Source organism: Ailuropoda melanoleuca, chromosome 19 (assembly GCF_002007445.2).
Source record: "Ailuropoda melanoleuca isolate Jingjing chromosome 19, ASM200744v2, whole genome shotgun sequence".
Lineage (NCBI taxonomy): Eukaryota > Metazoa > Chordata > Mammalia > Carnivora > Ursidae > Ailuropoda > Ailuropoda melanoleuca.
Window position 1 is genome coordinate 22,953,410 of NC_048236.1, and position 21,810 is coordinate 22,975,219.

A 21,810-nucleotide genomic window follows, 5' to 3' on the forward strand; every position below is an offset into this window, starting at 1 on the left:
CTGAGACACAACAGTATTGAAGTTAGGCCAATTAATAACCCTACAGTGGCCTCTAAGTGTGTAAGTGAAAGGAAGAGTTCCACATCTCTCATTTTAAGTCAAAAGCTAGAAGGATTAAGCTTAGCGAGGATGATGCCTTGAAAGGTATGACAGGCCAAAAGCCAGGCCTCTTTCACCAACCAGTTAACCAAGGTGTAAATGCAAAGGAAAAGTTAGTAAAGGAAATTAAAAGTGCTACTCCAGTGAACACACAAATGATGAGAAAGCAAAGCAGCCTTATCGCTATTAGGGGGGATGTTTTAGTAGCAATTTCACTCATATGTAGAATTTAAGAAGCAAAACAGATGCACATAGGGAAAAAAACGAGAGAGAGAAAAGAGGCAAACGAAGAAACACTCTTAACTGTAGAGAACAAACTGGTTACCAGAGGGGAGGTGGGTGGGACAATGGGTGAAATAGGTGATGGGGATTAAGGAGTGCACTTGTGATAAGCACTGGGTGATGTATGGAAGTATAGCATCACTGTATTGTACACCTGAAACTAATATTACACTGTACGTTAACTAACTGGAATTTAAATAAAACCTTAAAAAAAAAAAAAAGATCAAACCAACCACCATATTCCCTTAAGTCAAAACCTAATCCTGAGCAAGGCGGTAATTCTCTTCAGTTTTATGAAGACCAGAAGTGAGGAAGCTGAAGAAGAAAAGTTGGAAGCTAGTAAAGGTTGGTTCATGATGCTCAAGTAGAGAAGCTGTATCTATAACATCAAAGTGCCAGGTGAAGCAGCAGGTGCTGACGCAGAAGCTGCGGCAAGTTATCCCGATCTAGCTGAGATAAGTAATGAAGGTGGCTACACTGAACAACAGGTTTTCAGTGTGGATGAAACAGCCTTCTACTGGAAAAAAGACTCTCATGGCTAGAGAGGAGAAGTCAACGCCTGGCTCCAAAGCTTCAGAGAACAGGCTAACTCTCCTATTAGGGGCTAATGTAGCTGGTGACTTTACGTTGAAGCCAGTGTTCATTCCCTAAATCCTAGGGCACTTAAGAATTAGCTAAATCTACTCTGCCCGTGCTCCATGAGTGGAACAACAAAGCCTGGGTGACAGCACATCTGTTCACAACACAACGGTTTACTGAATATCGTAAGCCCGCTGATGAGACCTACTGCCCAGAAAAAAAGATTCCTTTCAAAATATGAGGGCTCATTGACAATGCACCTGGTGCCCCAAGAGCTCTGATGGAGATGGTCAATGAGATTAATGTTGTTTTCATGCCTGCTAACACAGCATCCATTCTGCAGCTCGTGGATCAAGGAGTCATTCCTCTTTCAAGTCTAATTTAAGGAATACGTTTTTGTAAGGCTATAGCTGCCATAGGTAATGACTGTTCTGATGGATTCAGACAAAGTAAATTGAAAACCTTCTGGAAAGGATTCACCATTTTGATGCCATGAAGAACATGTGTGATTCATGGGAAGAGGTCAAAATATCAACATTAAAAGGAGTTTGGAAGAAGTTGGTTCCAGCTGTCATGGATGACTTTGAGGAGTTCAAGACTTCAGTGGTGGAAGCAACTGCAGATGTGGAAACTGCAAGAGAAGTAGAATTAGAAGAGGAGCCTGAAGATGGGACTGAACTGCCGCCATCTCTCGATAAAACTTCAACAGTTGAGCAGTTGCTTCTTAAGGACGAGCAAAGACAGTGGTTTTTTGAGATGAATCTACTGGTGAAAATACTGTGTAGATTGTAGAGATGACAACAAAGGGTTTAGAATATTACATAAACTTAGTTGATAAAGCAGTGGCAAGTTTTGAGAAGATTGACTCCAATTTTGAAAGAAGTTCTACTGTGGGTAAATGCTACCAAACAGCATCTCATACTACAGAGGTATCTTTCATGAAAGGAAGAGTCCGCGGAATTGGCAAGCTTCATGGTTGTCTTATTTTAGGAAATTGCCATAGCTGCCTCCACCTTCAGCAACCACCGCCCTGATCAGTCAGCAGTCATCAACATCAAGGCAAGACCCTCCACCAGTGAAAAGATTACAACCCACTGAAAACTCAAATGATGGTAGAATTTTTAGCAATGAGGTATTTTTTAATTATGTATACTTTTTAGACACAATGCACACTTAATAGGCTACAGTATAGTATAAACATACTTTTACATGCACTTCCGATGTTTAGGGAAACCGGAGTATTTATTTGACTCACTTTATTGCAATATTAGCTTTATTATAGTCTGGAACCAAATTGGCAATATCTTTGACATGTGCGCGTATCTAAGTGTATATTTGAAAAATATGGAAGGATGTGTTTTACACTGTAACCTTGAATTAGCAGCAGGAGCCAAATAAAAACAATTTATGTAAGAGAATAACCACTTTTACACATTTCTATATAATTGTATATGTGTAAATAAACCTTAAGGAAAAAAATTAAAATAGAATTTTTTTAAAAGATTTTATTTATTTATTTGACAAGAGAGAGAGACAGCCAGCGAGAGGGAACACAGTCAGGGGGAGTGGGAGAGGAAGAAGCAGGCTCATAGCAGAGAAGCCTGATGTGGGGCTCAATCCCAGAACGCCGGGATCACGCCCTGAGCCGAAGGCAGACGCTTAATGACTGAGCCACCCAGGCACCCCCTAAAATAGAATTTTAAACTCATTTAAAAATCCTGAATGATTTTGAAATCATTTCAAAGATTTTTAAATTTTGCTTTTAAGCATCAAGATGTTTGCCTTGAAGTAGCTCTCACTAGCCGTAATGCAAACGTACCAGCTTATGCATTTAGACTCCTGTATGTAAAGACTAGAAAAATGTATCAAAACTCAAAACTTTAAAGTTTTTCATTTTTTAAAAATTTATGGGTAGGATATCTAATTTACTAAAATTAATTTTACTGATTTTCTCCTATCAAAGGAAAAGCTTATTAGTAATGTGAATACAGACATTGACACATGGACGTTACGATTGTAATACAGGTTCTTCTGGGGTTTTTTTCTTTTTTTTAATTTTGGGAAACCTATATTAAGAAACCACTGATTGACAGTGAAATAATTTGTGACAGTGAAATAATTAGCTGATTTCTTTAGTCATCAGTGCGTCGACCAAATTTGCAGTCTCTCTTGGTACATATCAATATCTAATTACAACTTTATATATTTTGTGACTTTCAAGCTATATGTGTGTCGTACTGGTTTTAATTACTAGTGGAGCATTTGTTGTTCATATCATAGGTTGGTTGTGTTTACCATATAAATGTAACTTTATCAAATTTAAACGTTTATTTTTTTTATCAAATAGTATACATTGAAGTCTACCTCATGAGATAATCAGCTAATGCATAAATTCAGGGATGTCCCTAGAATCCATTCTTGCCTTTGTGTGAGAATGACCAGTTAAGGTTGTGGAAGAACAAGGTTATGGAATTTTGTGTGGTTACAACTATGCTATTGTATAGTTCTTGTAGGAAAACTCATTTTAGTTTGATTTCTAATTAAAAATTGGGTGTATCTAAACATATTTCAGGCCTTAGTGAAATTCCTTCCCTGTAAAAAATAACCGATAAACCTTTCTGTTCTGTTAGTTTCTGTAGTCCCTTATAAATATTATCATTTTAATTGTAAATTAATCTGTACACTTCTTATAGAGATTATAGCATACAATAAATAAGTCAGGATTGTATGGAAAAAAATTTGCCTCAGTTTTAGGCTATCTTATAGAAAACAACGTGTTAAACTAAATTAGAAACTTAATTCTTATTGAAAAGGATTTGTCATTCTTTGCTATTAAATAACCTATGCTTCAGGTATGTTATAAATATGTTTTGGCTATAAAAATTAATTTGACTTGAGTTTTTTAGGAACACCTTTTGTAAAAAGAGCATGTATACATCTAAAACAAATGCTAAACTTTATGGGAATTTACAATGTATGAAATGCAATAAAACCTAATTATATGTTTTATCTTTTCTGTGATGTAGTTGTGCAAGTTACTTTAGGTCCACAGTCAGTATTTCCTTGACAGTGTTAGCCTTTTATGAGAACTGGAACACTAATGATCAGAATGTAGAATTTAATAGCTATCATGTTACCTGCATGATTAATGTGTTCATGACAATAAATTACATTGAAATTCATGTCATTGAATATAGTCCTTATATTTCTCAACCTTCTGGTTTTTTAAAGGTAATTTACACTTAAAAACCTGGGCTTGAACTGCACAAGTCCACTTATACATGGATTTTTTTTCAATAGATACAGTATAGGACTGTAAATGTATTTTCTCTTATGATTTTAACATTTTTTTCTCTAGCTGATATTTTTATAAGAATACAGATATAATACATATAACATACAAAATATGTGTTAATCAACTGTTTGTTATTGATAAGTCTCCTTGTCATTAGTAAGCAATTAGTAGTTAAGTTTTAGGGGAGTCAGAAGTCATGCATAGATTTTTGACTGCATGGGGGGTTGATGCCCCTAACCCCCATTTTGTTCAGGGGCCAACTGTATTTAGATAATTTCAAAATAGTTTTCAGATCTAACATTGAAATATTTCCTCTAATTACTCTTTACTCCTTTCAGAGGAAATGGATGTAGACGCTCGACTTACTGAACTATGTGAAGAAGTTAAGGTACTTGGATTTTTTAAATTAACATTATTGAGTTATTTGAGTGGATTCTGTTTCCTATTCTAAATATTTTATCTAAGAAAACTTAATAATGATTTATCCTTTCTCAAATGGTTGATCATGGTAGAATCACAACTTAGATGATAAAAGACTTTTGGCTTCAGCATAAAGTTGATTTATCTTTAAAATGTACATTATTCTGCATATGAATGAAATAGCAAAGACGATTAACTGTCAAAAGTGTGCACTTTCTTCAATTAGCTTACTCAGAAGAATTTCTAGACAAATTTTTAAAGCATCCTTAAACTTACATATTTTTGTAACATGATAGCTTAGAAATAAAAATTGTTTTATTTCAGCAGATCATTTTGTGACTCAGATCATTTTTCCTCTAGTTTATTCTCAAAATTAAATTGAATAGATTTTTCTTATTCCCTTTTTTTTTTATTGGCCATGGAACTAAATGTTCTATTTTAAATGTTCTGTTTTAAGGTCACTATGTATTTCACTCTCAGTTAGCTGCATTAATGGAAGAAATCAGAGACTTGAATCAAACCAAAACAAATATTTGGCTTTGGAATGTATTTCTGTATGTAAATTTGAATGAGAACTAGACCCCTTTGAAAAAGGTATCTATCTTCTCCTTATAAAGTTATACATATGCAGGATACACAAGTAATTTTGTATACTCTTCCCAGAGGCTTTCCCCACAACTCAAATAAGTATTTTCTTTAAGAATCATTAATGTTGTTATAATAGTTACCCAAACGAACATTAAACATTTAGAAGTAATCTTAAGAAGATGTGTGTGATTAATGTGAAAAATCTGCAATATTTCACTGAGATATTTGAATAAGTAAACATACTTTTGAATGGAAAGAGAAATAATCACTGGGAGATACCAGTTTTTAAGTTAATAATTGATGGATCCATATCAAAATACCATTGGAAATGTTAAAATTTGACTTATTTTAAAGCTCACTTGAAGAAAGGTAATAATGACTTAGAAAAACTTTAAAAATATATAATATTATTGTAGAGGGACTTGCCCAACTGTATGTTAAAATGTAAATAAAACTACAGTCATGGAAATAGAGTATGACTTCTCTAAAAGAATAGAAAGACAAAGAAATGGAACTAAATAGCACTGAAACAGTCAGTAGTATGTTTAAGAACTGAATATTTTATAAAATATCACAAACATTGGGTTCTCTAAATAGTATGGTAGAGTTAGTTCTATATGCCATGTTATAGAAATTCTAAAAAGACTAAAAAGTTAAATGCCCCCCCAAATTAGGAAAAACACTTGCATATACATGTGTAATGTAAACAATCTGATCTTGGGATATGAAATAATCTCTTCAGAGTAACAGTAAAGAACAAAATATGATATTGATGATTTAAAACTTTAAAAACAAAATACATGGTAAATGAAAGCATGAAATATACTTGGAAGAAACTATTTGCAGTATTTAAAACTGGCAAATGATTATTGCTCACAACCTATAAAGAGATCGTATGTGTCAGTTTCAAAACACCCTTGTGAAAAAGAGGTATGCATATATTTCACAAAAATGCTAATACATGTGCATAAACATAAATATGAAGAATTGCAGTATTATTGTGAGTTCCCATGTAGCCATTTAAAAGAACTAGGCAAATTTCTATGCAATGACATGGATTATTTAATTAAAGAAATATTTATTGATGCCAGGTACCAATTTCATGCTGAAAAGCCCTTCAGGATATATTAATTAAAATAACTGGAGAAAAATATGAATATGATTTTATATATGTTTAAAGAGCAAAAAGCTTTATATGAATTTGATCATGTTTATATGATTACATATAAAATATTTGAAAGGAGATTTATGTAATATATATACACATGATATATATATTCTACATATGTGTGTATATATGTATTTTAAACTGTTAACAATAATACAGAAAAGAGTTGCACGAAGGATGAAATTATAAAGGAAAATTTTTACTCTTTGCTCTATATCCATCTATACTAAATTTTAAAAATACTATGTGTATTCATATATTACTAATAAATTTTTTAGGTACACATATTTAAATTTCAGTATATAAATGGATATAAAGTTTAACATCAACAACCTAGGGTAAATTTTGGCAGCAGATAGAATAGACAAAAGATACAATAATATTTAAAGAGCTCTTAGGAAATCAGTAGGAAAACCTGATACTTCCCATTTTTCAAGTTTGTATAGGATACCCATTTACAAAATAGGCTAATAAATGAAACATATTCAATTTCACTAATTACCGAGTAAACAAAATTTTAAATATTCTCATACCTTTTTTAACCTGTCGCATCTGTTGTGATTTTCTAATAATGTAATGCTTGTTGAGCTGTGGTAAGATACAGATTCTTGTATCTCTCTCCTAGATCTTTCACCTTGGAGATCTTTTTCAGAGATCAATTTGGCAGTATATATCCAATCAGTACGAAATAATCAGACTCATATATTATAATTTATAATATAAGAATATTAATCTAAGTAAATACCCAATGATAGGAGAATGGTTAAGTGAATTATGGGACCCTTACAATCTAAAAAAATTATATAACCTTAAAAATGTGCTTTCAGTAAATGATGATGGAGGAAAATCCTCATTCAATGAAAATGGCATAATAGTTTATATTCTAGTGTTTATGTGTATAACTGAAAAAGTGGAATACTCTACACTAAAGTGAACGTAATTTTCTTCTTTTCTTTTTTTTTCCAAGTCTATTTAAGTAAGCAATATTTTGTAATCAAATAAGATCAGTGACTGCTATGAAAAAGTGCATATCCGTATAAGACAAGATAATGAATGTTATTTGAGAAAATACTGTAAGATCTTATTTTTCCTATATTTATACATATAAAATAGCTTGTCAGACTTTATCTTAATTTCCTTTTTGACAAAAATATTTTATTATTTATATTTTGAGACATATTGTAAAGATTTATGTAAACTAGAGGAGTAATTTATTTATGTTTGAAAGGATGCTTTCCTAATAATGAAAATACTAAAGTCCTCTCAGAACCTTTGTGCCATGATTTCTGAAAAGTAAAATTAATAATTGCAAGGTGTCTAGACAGCCTTGCTCTCAGGGGATTAAAAAAAACTTGTTTACATTATTCAACATATGGTAAAACCAAGAGAATTACTTCTACTTGTGTGTAGATTATACTAAGAATAGCATTGCTTGCCTTACACAACATTGTCTAGTTACTGTCAAATGCTTATTCAACTCTTCTTTTTCTAAACTCCGTTAAAACTATTCTTGGAACAAGACTGCATGTTTCCATTTATTTTAGAGAACACTTTAATCTTTTGTATGTTCTTAAAAGAGAGATGAAAAACTTGTTAGCTTCATTTCTAATATGTTTATAAGCTATTTCCTGGGGCAAAATATTCCTGGAAGAATAGCTTCCATTCCAGAATTCTGGAATTTTTCAACATTTTCTGAGTTTGTTCATAAATTTGGGGAGCTTTTTCCTTATCTGAAGCTGTAATTCATTATTCATTCACTCATTTATTCATTCAGTAAATATTGAGTGACCACTGTGTACTGGTAACCAAAGTCACAAAAGTGAATAAGACACCATCCCTTCCCTTCTTACTAATTTTGCTGAATTTTTGTTTTATGTCCTTTCTGAGTTAGCATAGATAAATGGAAGCTTAGTTTGCAGGGGGAAGAAGAAAAGCCTGCTGAACTGCACACTTCAAAATGAAGTGAAAATAAACTGAGTAAGGACATATCGTATGTGATAAGCAACATTTTTGATAATATGTGATAAGCAATGTTAAGGGAAGGTAGAGATATAATTAGTACTCTTTAGGATATACTGAACTTGAGTACCTTTCTTTTCACATCCAAATATAGTCATCTAGTGGGTGATGGGTCTAGAGCTTCAGAGAGATGTGATACAGATATAAAGATTTAGCAGTCATTAGTATATAGATGGTATGGGAGTGGCTTTTAACCTTAACCTGAATAGACTACTTCTGTCTTCTTTAGGATGGGGAAATGAAATCAGCATCTATCTATATACTTAAGGTAGATTTCCCAGTATTTCTAGTAATTGAAGACAGATTTTTCCTGCAAGATATTATCTGCCTGAACACTGCTGCCTCAGTGAATTAAAGAAAAGCTTGTACTCATAATAAAAATGCTTGTCCAAAAGAGAAGGAACCATCGTGACTTATAGTCTTTTGTTGTTCTTTGTCCAAAAATCCTTATTTTATTTATTCAAGAAATTTATTCAAGTTTTTTTCACTGTCTTTGTGCTATGTGCATTATGGAAGATCCTACATTTCATTGTATAATTCATTACTTTTAACTTGTGTCATCAGTTAGGTGAATATTTAAATAAATGGGATAATTTAATACCACTATTAGAACACTCATAACAGTATATTAAAATTGTTTACCCACTTTTCTTTCTTACTAGATTAAACTTCTCATACTAATCTTTGAGTTAGATTGGAATGTGGGCCCTAGCATTTAAAATGTGCTCAGTAAACAGTGGGTAAATGAATTGTTACAAAAGAGAAAGAAGTGTTTGTTGACTCTGTTAAGAGGATTACCACAAGCAATATGGAACCTAGGAACTAGGACTGAAGAAAAAACAGTTAGTACTTTAGAAGGTATCTGTCCCTTCTGAAGAGTTACAGATCTTTAAAGTACTTTATTTAGCAGATTGGAGAAAAACATCTCATTTTAAGATTTCAGTATCTTCCAAAAATTTTATAACTTTCATCATGATTTGTACATTGTTTAAAATTCCCAGAATTTTAGTATTTGAAGTTGATGATGCTCTGTAGAATCCTTATTTGTTATTTTAAACTATATTTGACTGTTTCAGTAACATATCTCAGATACTGAAATATCAAATAAGCTGTGGAAGATTGCTGTAGTAACTGAGATATAATTGCTATATCTCAGATACTGAAATATCAATTAAGTTGTCGAAAATTGCTATAATACCAATTAAGTTGTTGAAAATTGCTATAGTATCACAGGAAAAAGCCATTGGTCACCTGGTCTCTACACATACAAGCATGTGCACATACACACACGCGCACACACACAAACGCATTTCTTTTTAAAACTAAAAATTTGCTTTTGTATTAATGTTCTCAATAACACATTATATTTAGACATGATAAGTCTCAGGAAGCAGTGAAGTTCTTTTCTTGTCATTTCAGAAAATAGAAAATCCTGATGAACTGGCAGAACTTATAAACATGAATCTTGCACAACTTTGTTCACTTCTAATGGCTTTATGGGGACAGTTTCTGGAAGTTATAACACTACATGAAGAACTAAGACTTTTATTAGCACAAGAGCACCATACTTTGAGGGTAAGTTAAAAAGTGATGTTAGAACATTTTGATGAGTATTATTATTTATATTTAGAAATTTCTTATGAATAAAAAGCCTGATATTTACCCATATGTTGATAAACTAGAAAAGAGACATTTACTGTTATTGTTTTCTTTTTTTAAAAAATATTTTATTTATTTATTTGAGAGAGAGAGCATAGCAAGAGAGAGTACAATCGGGGGATGAGGAAAGAGGGAGAGGGACAAGCTGACTCCCTGCTGAGCCAGGACCCCCCCCATGTGGGACTCCATCCCAGAACCCTGAGATCATGGCCTGAGCTGAAGGCAGCCGCTTAACTAGCTGAACCACACAGGCGCACTGTTGTTTGAGCACATGATCTATCTCAGTTACAACCCCTGCCAGTAAGAAAATCATCTAAATGTAACTAAAATAGAAATATACATGATACAGGCTAGCTCCTGGAACCAAAGAACAGGTATTATAGCCAGATAGCCAGGTCTCATTAGGAACAGAAATCAGGAACAAGAGAGCCATCTTAAACTAATCTAGAATCTTTCTCTTCAACTTTTCTCCTTTTGCCTCATTTAGGGATGTGTATTACAAACTTGGAAGGTTGGGGGAGTAATCTAGATATACATGTTTGCTATAGGATTACTATGGACCTTGTGCAGAAATTTCTGTACAATATCCTTTTTTTATAAATTTTTTATTATGTTATGTTAATCACCATACAGTACATAGTTAGTTTTTGTTGTAGTGTTCCCTGATTCATTGTTTGTGTATAAGCACATATCCTCTTAACTCTCACCCAGATCAGGAAATAGAAAATTGTCAACACCACAGAAGTCCTCTGTGTTTTTTCCAATTTCTGTTCCCACCCTGGGAGCTCTTCACTTCTCTTTTAGTTTTCCCATCTATTTATGCATACTAAGTAATACAAGTTGTTTCGGTCTATTATGTTATTCAGCCAATGTTATCAAATTCTATATAAACGAGATGATACAGTGTATATTCTTTTTATCTTCTTTCACTCAAGACTGTGTTTATGAGATTAATCCATGTTTTTGTCAGTAGCTATAGACTGTTCATTTTCATTGGTGTGATGTATTTCATTTGCACATATCCACAATTTTTTGTATCCACTCTACTATTGATGGACATTTGGATTGCTTCTAACTTGGATTGCTACTACAAACCAAGCTGCTATGAACATTCTTGTCCATACTTCCTGGCATGCTAGTTTCTCTGAATTATTTACTTCTAAGGGAAATTGCTATGCCATAGGATATGCATAACATCAGTTATTTACTAGCAGATGCCCACTGTTTTCCAAAGTGGTACCAATTTTTACTCCCACCAACACTTGATGAGAGCTCTTGTTATTCCACATACTCCCAAACTCTTGATTTTGGCAAACTTTTAAAAATTTGCCAGTCTGATACCATTGTGGTTTTAATTTGCATTTCTCTGATGACCTAAGCAGTTGAGCACTATTTTATGTGACTTTTGGCTATGTAGATTTCTTATTTATGAAGTGCCTGTTGAAATTGTGTGACCGTTTTTCTATAGGATTGCCTTTCTTTTTCTTCTTGATTTGGAATACTTTTCTGTATATTCTAAATACTGGCCTTTGTTACATTTTTGTAAATAAATCTTCTCTTGTGTCACAATTTGGTTTTTTTCACTGTCTTTGTGCTATGTTTAAATTAGAGGTCTTTAGTTTAGTGTTAGTGTAAGTGGAAAAGAAGAGAAAGGCCAGACATAGGCTTATCCATACTCGGACATAATATATGCAGATCAGCAAGGAAAAGTTCAGATTTTAAATAAATGATGTTGGGACAAGTAGGTATTCATGTGGGAAAATATTATATAAAATTCAGTTTACAGGTGGCTTAAAAACAAATATAAAAGACGAAGTCATAAAACTTATAAAATATATTAGAGAAGTTACAGAGGAGTTGCTAAAGTAGTACATAATACTCCTACATACTCTTCAGCAGAATCACAAGTTACCATTTTGGCATATTTTCTTTATCATTCCTTCTTTTTAAATAGGTATGTATATATATGTACATGGATTTTTTTTTTCCCTGAATCATTTGTTACAGGCATCANTTTTTTTTTTTTTTTTTTTTTTTTTTTTTTTTAAGATTTTATTTATTTATTTGAGAGAGGGAGAGCAGACTCCTGTTGAGCAGAGAGCCTGATGCAGGGCTTGATCCCAGGATCTTGAGATCATGACCTGAGCTGAAGGTAGACACTTAACCAACTGAGCCACCCAGGTGCTCACCCAGCCTCATGTTCTTTATCCATAAATACTTCAAGGTACATTGACTAAGAACAAAGATACTTTCTTACTTAACTAAAGTGATCAACTTTATGAAATTTAATATTGATACAATACTGATACCCAATGTAAAACTCATTTTAAATTTTATCATTTGTCTTAATAATGTCCTTTGTGACTTTTCCCCCTTTCCAGGATAAAATTCAGGATCACACACTGCATTCAGTTGTCATGAACCTTTAAATTCTTTAGACTCATTTAGTCTGGAACAGTTCCTTCTGTTTTCTTTGTCTTTCATGAAGAGTATTGGCCAGTAGTTTTGTAAACCGTTGTTCAGTTTGTCGACCATTGTTCAATTTGGGTTTCTGTTATGTGTATTATATTCCTTGTGGTTCAATTCAGGTGAACAATATTAGTGGAAATACTACATTTTATTTTATTTCTTTCAGTCAGTTTTGGTAAATTATGTTTTTTAAGGAATTTGTTCTAAATTTATTAATTTATTGGCACAAAATAATTCATAATCTACTTTGATTATTTTTTTAACATCTGCAATATCTGTAGTGTTTTCCTCTTTCATTCCTGATATAAGTCATTTCTGTCTTCATTCTTTTTTCTTGATCGGTCCCACCAGAAGTTTGTCATTTTATTAGTTTTTTCAAAGAACTAACTTTTGATGTTAATTCTCTCTGGTGTGTTTTGTTTTGTTTTATTAGTTTTGCTTTTGACTTTAGTATTTCCTCTCACTTTCTAAAGGTTTATTTTGCTTTTTAAAACTTCTATAAGTAGATGTTTAGCTTATTAATTGTAGCATTTTCTCTTTTCTGTTATACACATTTAAGTTTATAAGCTTCCCCCTAAATACTGCTTCAGCTACATTCCACAAGTTTTAATATGTTGTTCTTTTTATCCTTTGGTTCTCAATATTGTCTCATTTTTGTGAGCAGTTTATTCTTTGATTCAGGGTTATTTAAGTTTTTTTTTCTCATTAGTATATAAAATGGTTTACTAAAATAACAAATGCATCTCTTCCTTCATTTTCTGTGTATAAACAGAAACAATATACTAGTCAATGACAGGACTCCATAGGAACCACTTTATACGTACTACCCCCAAATGGGAAATCTCACAGCATACCAATAATAATTTATTTGGGAAATCTTTGATTTAAAGCAACAAAAGTAAACAAAACTATTATGAAGTATACAGTAGATATGTTATCCTATATTAGCAGTTGTCATTTTTCCCTTGCTCAGAAATCCATGAAATTGAGTGCCTTCCCGTAGTCAGTCTTCTTCTGAAATAAGGGACCAGAAATAGTTCTTGTTCAAAAGTTACCACGTGTTGTATCAAGTAACCCTGCAGTCCTGAATTAGAGGTAGGCACGTAGCCCAGAGGTAGTCATCTACAGCATGGATGTGAGGAAGACTAGTAATTTTTGTTGGGGGCTGTTGCATAAACTCTGCTGATTTAGGGTGGTTTCTGTTAGAAGAATGACTGATTAAAGTATTCAAATTATTTCTCTTTAAATAATTTAAACATGGAGGCACCTGGGTGGCTCAGTCGCTAAGCGTCTGCCTTCAGCTCAGGGTGTGATCCCGGAGTCCTGGGATCGAGCCCCACATCAGGCTCCTCCGCTATGAGCCTGCTTCTTCTTCTCCCACTCCCCCTGCTTGTGTTCCCTCTCTCGCTGGTTGTCTGTCTCTCTCTGTCAAATAAATAAAATCTTTTAAAATAAATAAATAAATAAATAATTTAAACATGAAACACAAAAGAAGAGACTCAGTTACTAAACAATGGCAGAAATTAAGAGACAAAGAAGGTCATAGGTAAAAGCCATGAGACAGTAGAAGCAGTGAATAAGCCAACTATTATAAGGAAGGGATGAAAGTAAAAAGCAGCGAGGGTGTCAGAAATAGAGAGAAACATGAGAATAGAGGAATGACCAGAAAAGGGAACAATAAATGCTTGTCTCTGAAACAACAGTTACCAGAGTGATATCAGGATGTTAGTGTAGTTGTTATTTACTAAATGGCAATGAGCAGCATTCCAGTTTCGCAAGAACTGGCTCTTTGTCTACAGAGTCAGTTCCCTGGATGTCCTTACTTTACTCTATATCCTTATAAAAATCCCACACAGCCTGAGGTAATCTGACTATATCTTTGTCTCTTGCTAATAACTAAAGAGACTTTATTTCCAGGGGTATGCTTCTTTGTTTCCAAATATCTTAATTTTCTAGTTTTCTTTTTATGGTTGATTTCTGATTTACCTTCATTGTGGTTAGGAAACAATCTGTGATTTCAGTACTTTACTATTCTTTAAGACTTGCTTTACCTATACTAGGAATGTATATTCATCAGGTTGCTGGGTTAAGTGTTCTAAATATGTCTGCTAGGTTAAGTTTATAAATCATTTTGTTCAAATTTTTCATATTTTTAATGAATTTATGGCTCTTAGCGTTATCAATAGTCAAGAAAAGTGTGGTAAAATCTCCCATTATGGCTATAAGTTTGTTATTTGTTGTTACCAGGTAGTGAGTGACAGAGATGGGATTCAAACCCAGGCACTATGGCTCCATAGCGTGCATTTTTTACCACTTGATATGCGGCCTCTCAGAGAAGAGAATGATTGCAAGGATCAGAAGCAACTTGGTAGCATAATGTTTTATGGGGTTGTCTGAGGTAGAATAAGAACAAGAAGGTAAACTTCAATAGAGAGAAGCTGATGAACACAGTTGAAAAAAGGGGGGCAAAGAAGGAAGGCCAAGATAAAAATTGGGTTTATGGAAAATTCAGATGTCAAAGATAAATTGAAATTTTTCCTAGCGCTTTCTTTTTTTTTTTTTCCTCCATTCCAGATAACAAAATAGGGCCTGTTTAACTCCTCAAAGAAACAAGGAAGGGTAATTAAGACATGGCAAGAAAGTGCCCTATTGTTACTTAACCGGGAATAATAAACCTTGCCCTGTCATGCCCTGCCCTGCCATATATCACAAAAACGTGGAAATGGTGGTATATTATGTCCTTTGATTCCCATTTATGCAGTTAAACAGGAACTTTGTTCATAAAGTGTATCAGTATTCTGAGAATACATTGCTTATGCCCATGTAACCAAAGTAGTCCAAAGGTCATTCATTATTTGTAGAGAGACAAAATTGGCTATAATAAAGTCTAAAAGTGTATTCAGAAGCAGCACAACTGAAGTAAGTCACTGAAGTGAATGCATTTATGGAATCTCTTACTGGGTTGAAAGCAAATAGGCAAAGCATTGGATTAAAAAGAGGAAATGTAAGTCTCTACTTGTAAAGAACGATATAATGAATTAGTTTAACATTTGTTTTACCATGTTATTTGATATCAAGATTCAGAAAGGGCAGATTTTCTGATTCTTAGAAAATTAAGTCATCTAAACTTACAGAATTCGGTAGTCATGTGGCATACACATTCATATTAAAATATAGAGACTATTAATATGTGAATGGTTCCTAGTGTCCCATATTACATAAAAAGATAAAAGACAGTGATGGCAATATAAAATGTTCCTTGTTTTTGTCCCATCCACAACAACAAAAATTTAGTATCTATCCATGAACAAAAGTGACTGTGAGTGCTGTGGGATCCAATACCATATACCCAGGAACCCTGGAGGCCTCCCACCCACCTGTGCACTGGATAATAAGCAGATAGATTTCAGTCTTGACTGGACCCTGTAGTAGCCTATTACTAGCTCTTGCTCCTCTTGGCTATAGTCTGGGAACCTCTGGGAAACACTGACTTAGACAATTACCCAGGGTTAAGAAAGCCTTTGTGCAAGTTCAGATTTCCGGAGAAGTTCCAGCATTCCATTGAAGCAAAAAAAGTACAAGTTTGGATGCATTTGAATTCTAGCAAGAGGAAGAACTTGTCTTTACATACATCACTTCTCACCCAAGATAACGCAGCTTAGATCTATGAGAACCCTTCTTGGCCTGTGATTTTTCCTACAGAGAAAAGGGAGAACAGATGAGTGAGTACCCAGCTTGCCCTGCTGTGTAGGACATTAACAAAGAGACGTATCTCTCTCTCTCTCTCTCTCTCTCTCTCTCTCTCTCTCACCCCATCTAGAGCACTAAATCAGGAGCTCTATGGCTGGGACATGGGGTGGAAAGAGACTGGGAAAGTGGCAAATGGGGCTCTCAGAAGGCATTAAAGGTACTCATTGTACTCTCTGCGTCACAGACTCCATTAAAAGTCTGCCCATGAGCTGCTTGGACAGCTTCACCTGTAGATACCTCCAGCTGGCCATGGGAGCCTCCGCCATCCCACATGTCTCACCCACACTCTCCCCTCTACTCTGCAGCTGGCTCCCTGGGTGCACTGCTGAAGACAGTAGTGAGAGCAAGCTTTCGCAAACCTGTAGCTATAGGCCAGGAAGAGACCACAAAGGAGCTGTAACACCAGGTTTGGGAAACAAAGGTAGGGGGTCAGCACTCAGCCTTTTGTGTTGCAGGAAGGAGAAGGAATACAATATTAAGGTCTGCCACAAGAGGGAGCAAGAAGTATGGAGCAGATGTATCCATGGAAAGTGAGAAAGCCTCAGAAATTCTGGCAGGACTGAAGAAAGGTATTTCTGCCCTGAAGATCATTAGTAAATACAGGAGGAGGCGGCTGCTACTTCAGATGTTAAGGTAGCAATGCAAAACTCCAAAGAACGTGAGGGGCACCTGGGTCCCTCAGTCGGTTAAACATCTGACTCTTGATTTTGGCTCAGGTCGTGACATCGAGCACCACATCAGGCTCCGCACTCTGTGTGGCGCCTGCCTAAGGTTCTTTCTCTCCCTCTGCCCCTCCCCCTCAAAAAAAAAAAGAAAAGAAAAAACCCAACTCCACAGAACCTGAAACACCGTGACGTCACCAAAGGATCACAGTCCTCCAGTAACTAAACCCAAAAACACGGAAATCTTTGATTTACCTAATAAAGAATTCAACATAGCTATTTAAAGGAAACTCAGTGAGCTTCAAGAAGACACAGAAAGACAATTCATCAAAATCAGGAAAACAATACACAAAATGAGAAGATTAACAGATAGAAATTATAAAGAACCAAAAACAAATTCTGGAGCTGAAGAATTCAGTGACTAAAATGATAAATGGAACAGATAGCACAGTCACAGCAGAATGGACCAAACAGAAAAAAGAATCTGTAATAAAAGATAGGAACTTGAAATGCCAATCAGAGGAGAGCAAAGAAAAAAGAATGAAAAAGAATGAAGAAAGCCTGTCTGATCAATGAGATACCATCAAAAGAAATAATTTTTAATAATTGGAATTCCAAAAGCAAAAGTGAGGGCGAAGGGGACAGAAAGCCTACTTAAAGAAATAATTACTGAGAGTTTTCCAAACATGGGAAGATATTTGGATCTCCAAGTACATAAGGTTATAGGTCACCAAACCAACTAAATCTAAAGAGATCCTCTCCAAGATACATTATAATAAAACTGTCAAAAATCAGAGACAAAAGGATAATCTTGAAAGTCGCAAGAAAAAGAAGATTATAACTTACAGTCAGTGGAGTTGTTAGCAAAAACCTTATAGAGCAGAAGAGAGTGAGATTATATATGAATAAGAATGCTTAAAAAAATAACTGCCAATCAAAATACTCTTTCTGGCAAAGTTATCTCTAATAAATGAAGTAGAAATAAGAATATTCCTAGACATAAGCTGAGGTAGTTCATCACTGTTAGACCTGCCTTACAAGAAATGCAGAAAAGAATTTGCAAACTAGGGGCGCCTGGGTGGCACAGCGGTTAAGCGTCTGCCTTCGGCTCAGGGTGTGATCCCGGCGTTATGGGATCGAGCCCCACATCAGGCTCCTCTGCTGTGAGCCTGCTTCTTCCTCTCCCACTCCCCCTGCTTGTGTTCCCTCTCTCACTGGCTGTCTCTATCTCTGTCGAATAAATAAATAAAATATTTAAAAAAAAAAGAATTTGCAAACTAAAATGATAGGGTACTAATTACAAAATAAAAAAACATGAAAGTATATAATATGCCAGTAAAGCTAAGTGTATAGTCAAATTCACCGTACTCTAATACGATAATGTGGTATGTTAATCACTTAATCCTGATGTAAAGTTTAAAGGACAAACATGTTAAAAATAACTATAGCTAGAGTAATTTGTTAATGGATACACATTAAAAGTGGTAAATTATGACATCAGAAACATAAAAGGAGGACAATAAAAGGATAGAGTTTTTGAATGAGATTGAAGTTAAATTGTTATCAGTGTAAAATAAACTGTTAAATCTACAAGGTGTTTTATGTAAGCCTTATGATAACCACAAAGCAGAAACCTACAGTAGATCACAAAAGATAAAGAGACCCAAAGCATAGAACTATTGAAAATCATCAGTTCACAAAGGAAGGCAGCAAGAGAGGAAGAAGAGAACTACAAAACAGCCAGAAAACAACTAATAAGATGGCATTAGTAAATCCTTACATATCCTTACATTTAGAGTAAATACTCTAAATGTAAATAGATTGAATTCTCCAATCAAAAGTCAGAGAGTGGCTGAGTGGATTAAAAAAAGCGCCAACTATATGCTGCCTACAAGAGACTCACTTCAGCTTTAAGGACCTACATGGGAGCAAAGTGAAGTGATGGGAAAAGATTGTAAGGAGAAACCACAAAAGAACAAGGATATCTACACTTTTTTTTTTTTTTAAGGATAGCTATATTTATATCACACAAAATAGACTTTAAGCCAAAATGGTAACAGGAGACAAAGAAGGTCATTATATAATGATAAAGGGGTCAGTTCATGAAGAAGATCTAATCATTTTAAGTATATATGGACCCAGCATTGGAGCACCCAAATATACTAAGTAGATACTAACAGATCTGAAAGGAGAAATAGAAAGCAATACAGTAATAGTAGGGAACTTCAGTACCTCACTTTGAACAATGGAGATATCATCCAGATAGAAAATCAATGAGGAAACATTGGACTTAAACCATAATCAGACCAAAAGGACCTAACAAACATATATAAGTTACTTTAACAAGAGCAGAATATACTTTTTTCTCAGGTGTACATAGAACATTCTTTAGGATAGATCATATGATAGGTCAAAAAAGTAAGTCTTAGCAAATTTAAAAAGATTGAAATCATACCAAGTATCTTTTTCAACCACAATAGTATGAAACTAGAAATCAATTAATAGAAGGAAATCTGGGAAAATCACAAATATGTGGAGGTTAAACAACACTCCTGAATAACCAGTGGGTAAAAAAATCTCAAATAAATAACTTTTCACATCAAGGAACTAGAAAAAGAACAAACTAAACCCAAGGTTAGCAGAAGGAAGGAAATAACAAATATTAGAACAGAAATAAATGAAAGAAGATAAGAGAAACAATAAGAAAAATCAACAAAGAACTGAGTTTTTTTTGAAAGGATAAAATCAACACCCTTGAAAGGATAAAATCAACACTGAAAAAAAAAACAAGATGCAAATAATTAAAATATGAAATGAAAGAGGAGACAGTACACATTATTACCACCAAAATACAAAGGATCACGAGAGACTAATTTGAAAAATTATAAATCAACAAATTGGATAACCTAGAAGAAATGGATAAATTCCTAGAAACATAAACCTACCAAAACTAAATCATGAAGAAATAGAAAATCTGAACAGGCCAATAATGAGTAAAGAGATTGAATCAGTGACCAACAATTTTTCAGCAAAGAGAAGTCTAGGAAAATGTGTCTTCAGTGGTGAATTCTACCAAATATGTAAAGAATTGAAGGTAATCTTTCTCAAATTCTTCCAAAAAAACGAAAAGGAAGGAACACTTCCAAACTCATTTTACAATGCCAGCATTACCCTGATACCAAAGCCAGATAAAGAGAATACAAGAGAAGTAAACTACAGTCCAATATCCCTGATGAATATAGAAAATTGGACATGCAAAAATTCTTTTTTTTTAAATGTCTTTTCTTAAAGATTTTTATTTATTTATCTGACAGAGAGAGGCAGCGAGAGAGGGAACACAAGCAGGGGGATTGTGAAAGGAAGAAGCAGGCTTCCTGCTGAGCAAGGAGACCGATGCAGGACTCAGTCCCAGGACTGGGATCATGACCTGAGCCGAATGCAGACACCCAATGACTGAGCCACCCAGGCGCCCCTGAACATGCTAAAATTCTTAACAAAATATTAGCAAACTGAATTTAGCAGCAGATTAAAAGGATCATACACCGTGATCACATGGGACTTATCCCTGGTATCAAGGATGGCTCAATATATGCAAATCAATAAATGTGATACACCACATTAATAAAATGAAAGATTAAATCATATGATCATCACAATAAATGCAGAAAAAGCATTTGACAAAATACAATATCCTTTCATGGTAAAAACTCTCAACAAATTGGGTATAGAAGGAATGTACCTCAATATAATAATAATATGACAACCCACAGCTAATATCCTGCTCAATGGTAAAAAGTTGACAGCTTTTCCTTTAATATCACGAACAGGACAAGGGTTCCCATTTTCATCACTCCTATTCAACAAAGTACTGGAAGTCCTAACCAGCGCAGTGAGACAGTAAAAAGCAATAAAAGGCATCCAAATCAGAAAGGAAGAAGTAAAATTGTCTGTGGTTGCATATGATATGATCTTATATATATTTAAAAAATGCTTATGACTCCATCAAAAAACTGTTGGAATTAATCAACAAATTCAGTAAAGTTGCAGGTACAAAATCAGCATGCAAAACTTTGTTGGCATTCTGTACATTAACAATGAAATACGTAAAAAAGAAATAAAGAGAACAGTCCCATTCATAATAGCATCAAATGTAAGAAAATACTTAGGAATAAATTTAGCCAAGGAGCTGTAAGATCTATTACTGAAAATGATAAGACTTGATGAAAGAAATTGAAGACACAAACACATGGAAAGATATTCCATGTTCATTGATCAGAAGAATTAATATTGTTGGGGCACCTGGGTGGCACAGCGGTTGAGCGTCTGCCTTCGGCTCAGGGCGTGATCCCGGCGTTATGGGATCGAGCCCCACATCAGGCTCCTCTGCTATGAGCCTGCTTCTTCCTCTCCCACTCCCCCTGCTTGTGTTCTCTCTCTCGCTGGCTGTCTCTATCTCTCTGTCGAATAAATAAATAAAAATAAAAAATAAAAAAAAAGAATATTGTTAAATATCCATACTACCTAAAGCCATCTATAGTTTCAGTTCAACCCCTATCAAAATTCCAATAGTATTTTTCACATAAATAGAAAAAAACACAATTCTAAAATTTATATGGAACCACAGAGGACCCCAGATAACCAAAGTAATACTGCGAAAGAAGAGCAAAGCTGAAGGCATCACATTTCCTGATTTCAAGCTATACAGCAAAGATGTAGTAATGAAAACTGTATGATACTGGCATAAAAATAGACAAATGGACACAAATTTAGTCCAGAAATAAACCCTTCCATATATGGCCAACTAACATTTGACAAGAGAG

General features: G+C 34.2%; 1 protein-coding gene across 8 annotated transcripts in view; it reads left to right on the plus strand.

Moving 5' to 3' along the window:
* Positions 1-21,810, plus strand: part of FAM135A (family with sequence similarity 135 member A) — a 127,530-nt gene that overhangs the window by 59,989 nt on the left and 45,731 nt on the right. For all 8 annotated transcript variants that reach the window (XR_004622028.1, XM_034647824.1, XM_034647823.1 and 5 more), the window contains 2 exons: positions 4,594-4,643; positions 9,870-10,025. Coding sequence is in view for 7 of the 8 variants with exons in the window: in XM_034647824.1 (XP_034503715.1) it covers positions 4,594-4,643; positions 9,870-10,025 (206 nt within the window). In the remaining variant the exon portion in view is untranslated. The remainder of the gene's footprint in view (positions 1-4,593; positions 4,644-9,869; positions 10,026-21,810) is intronic.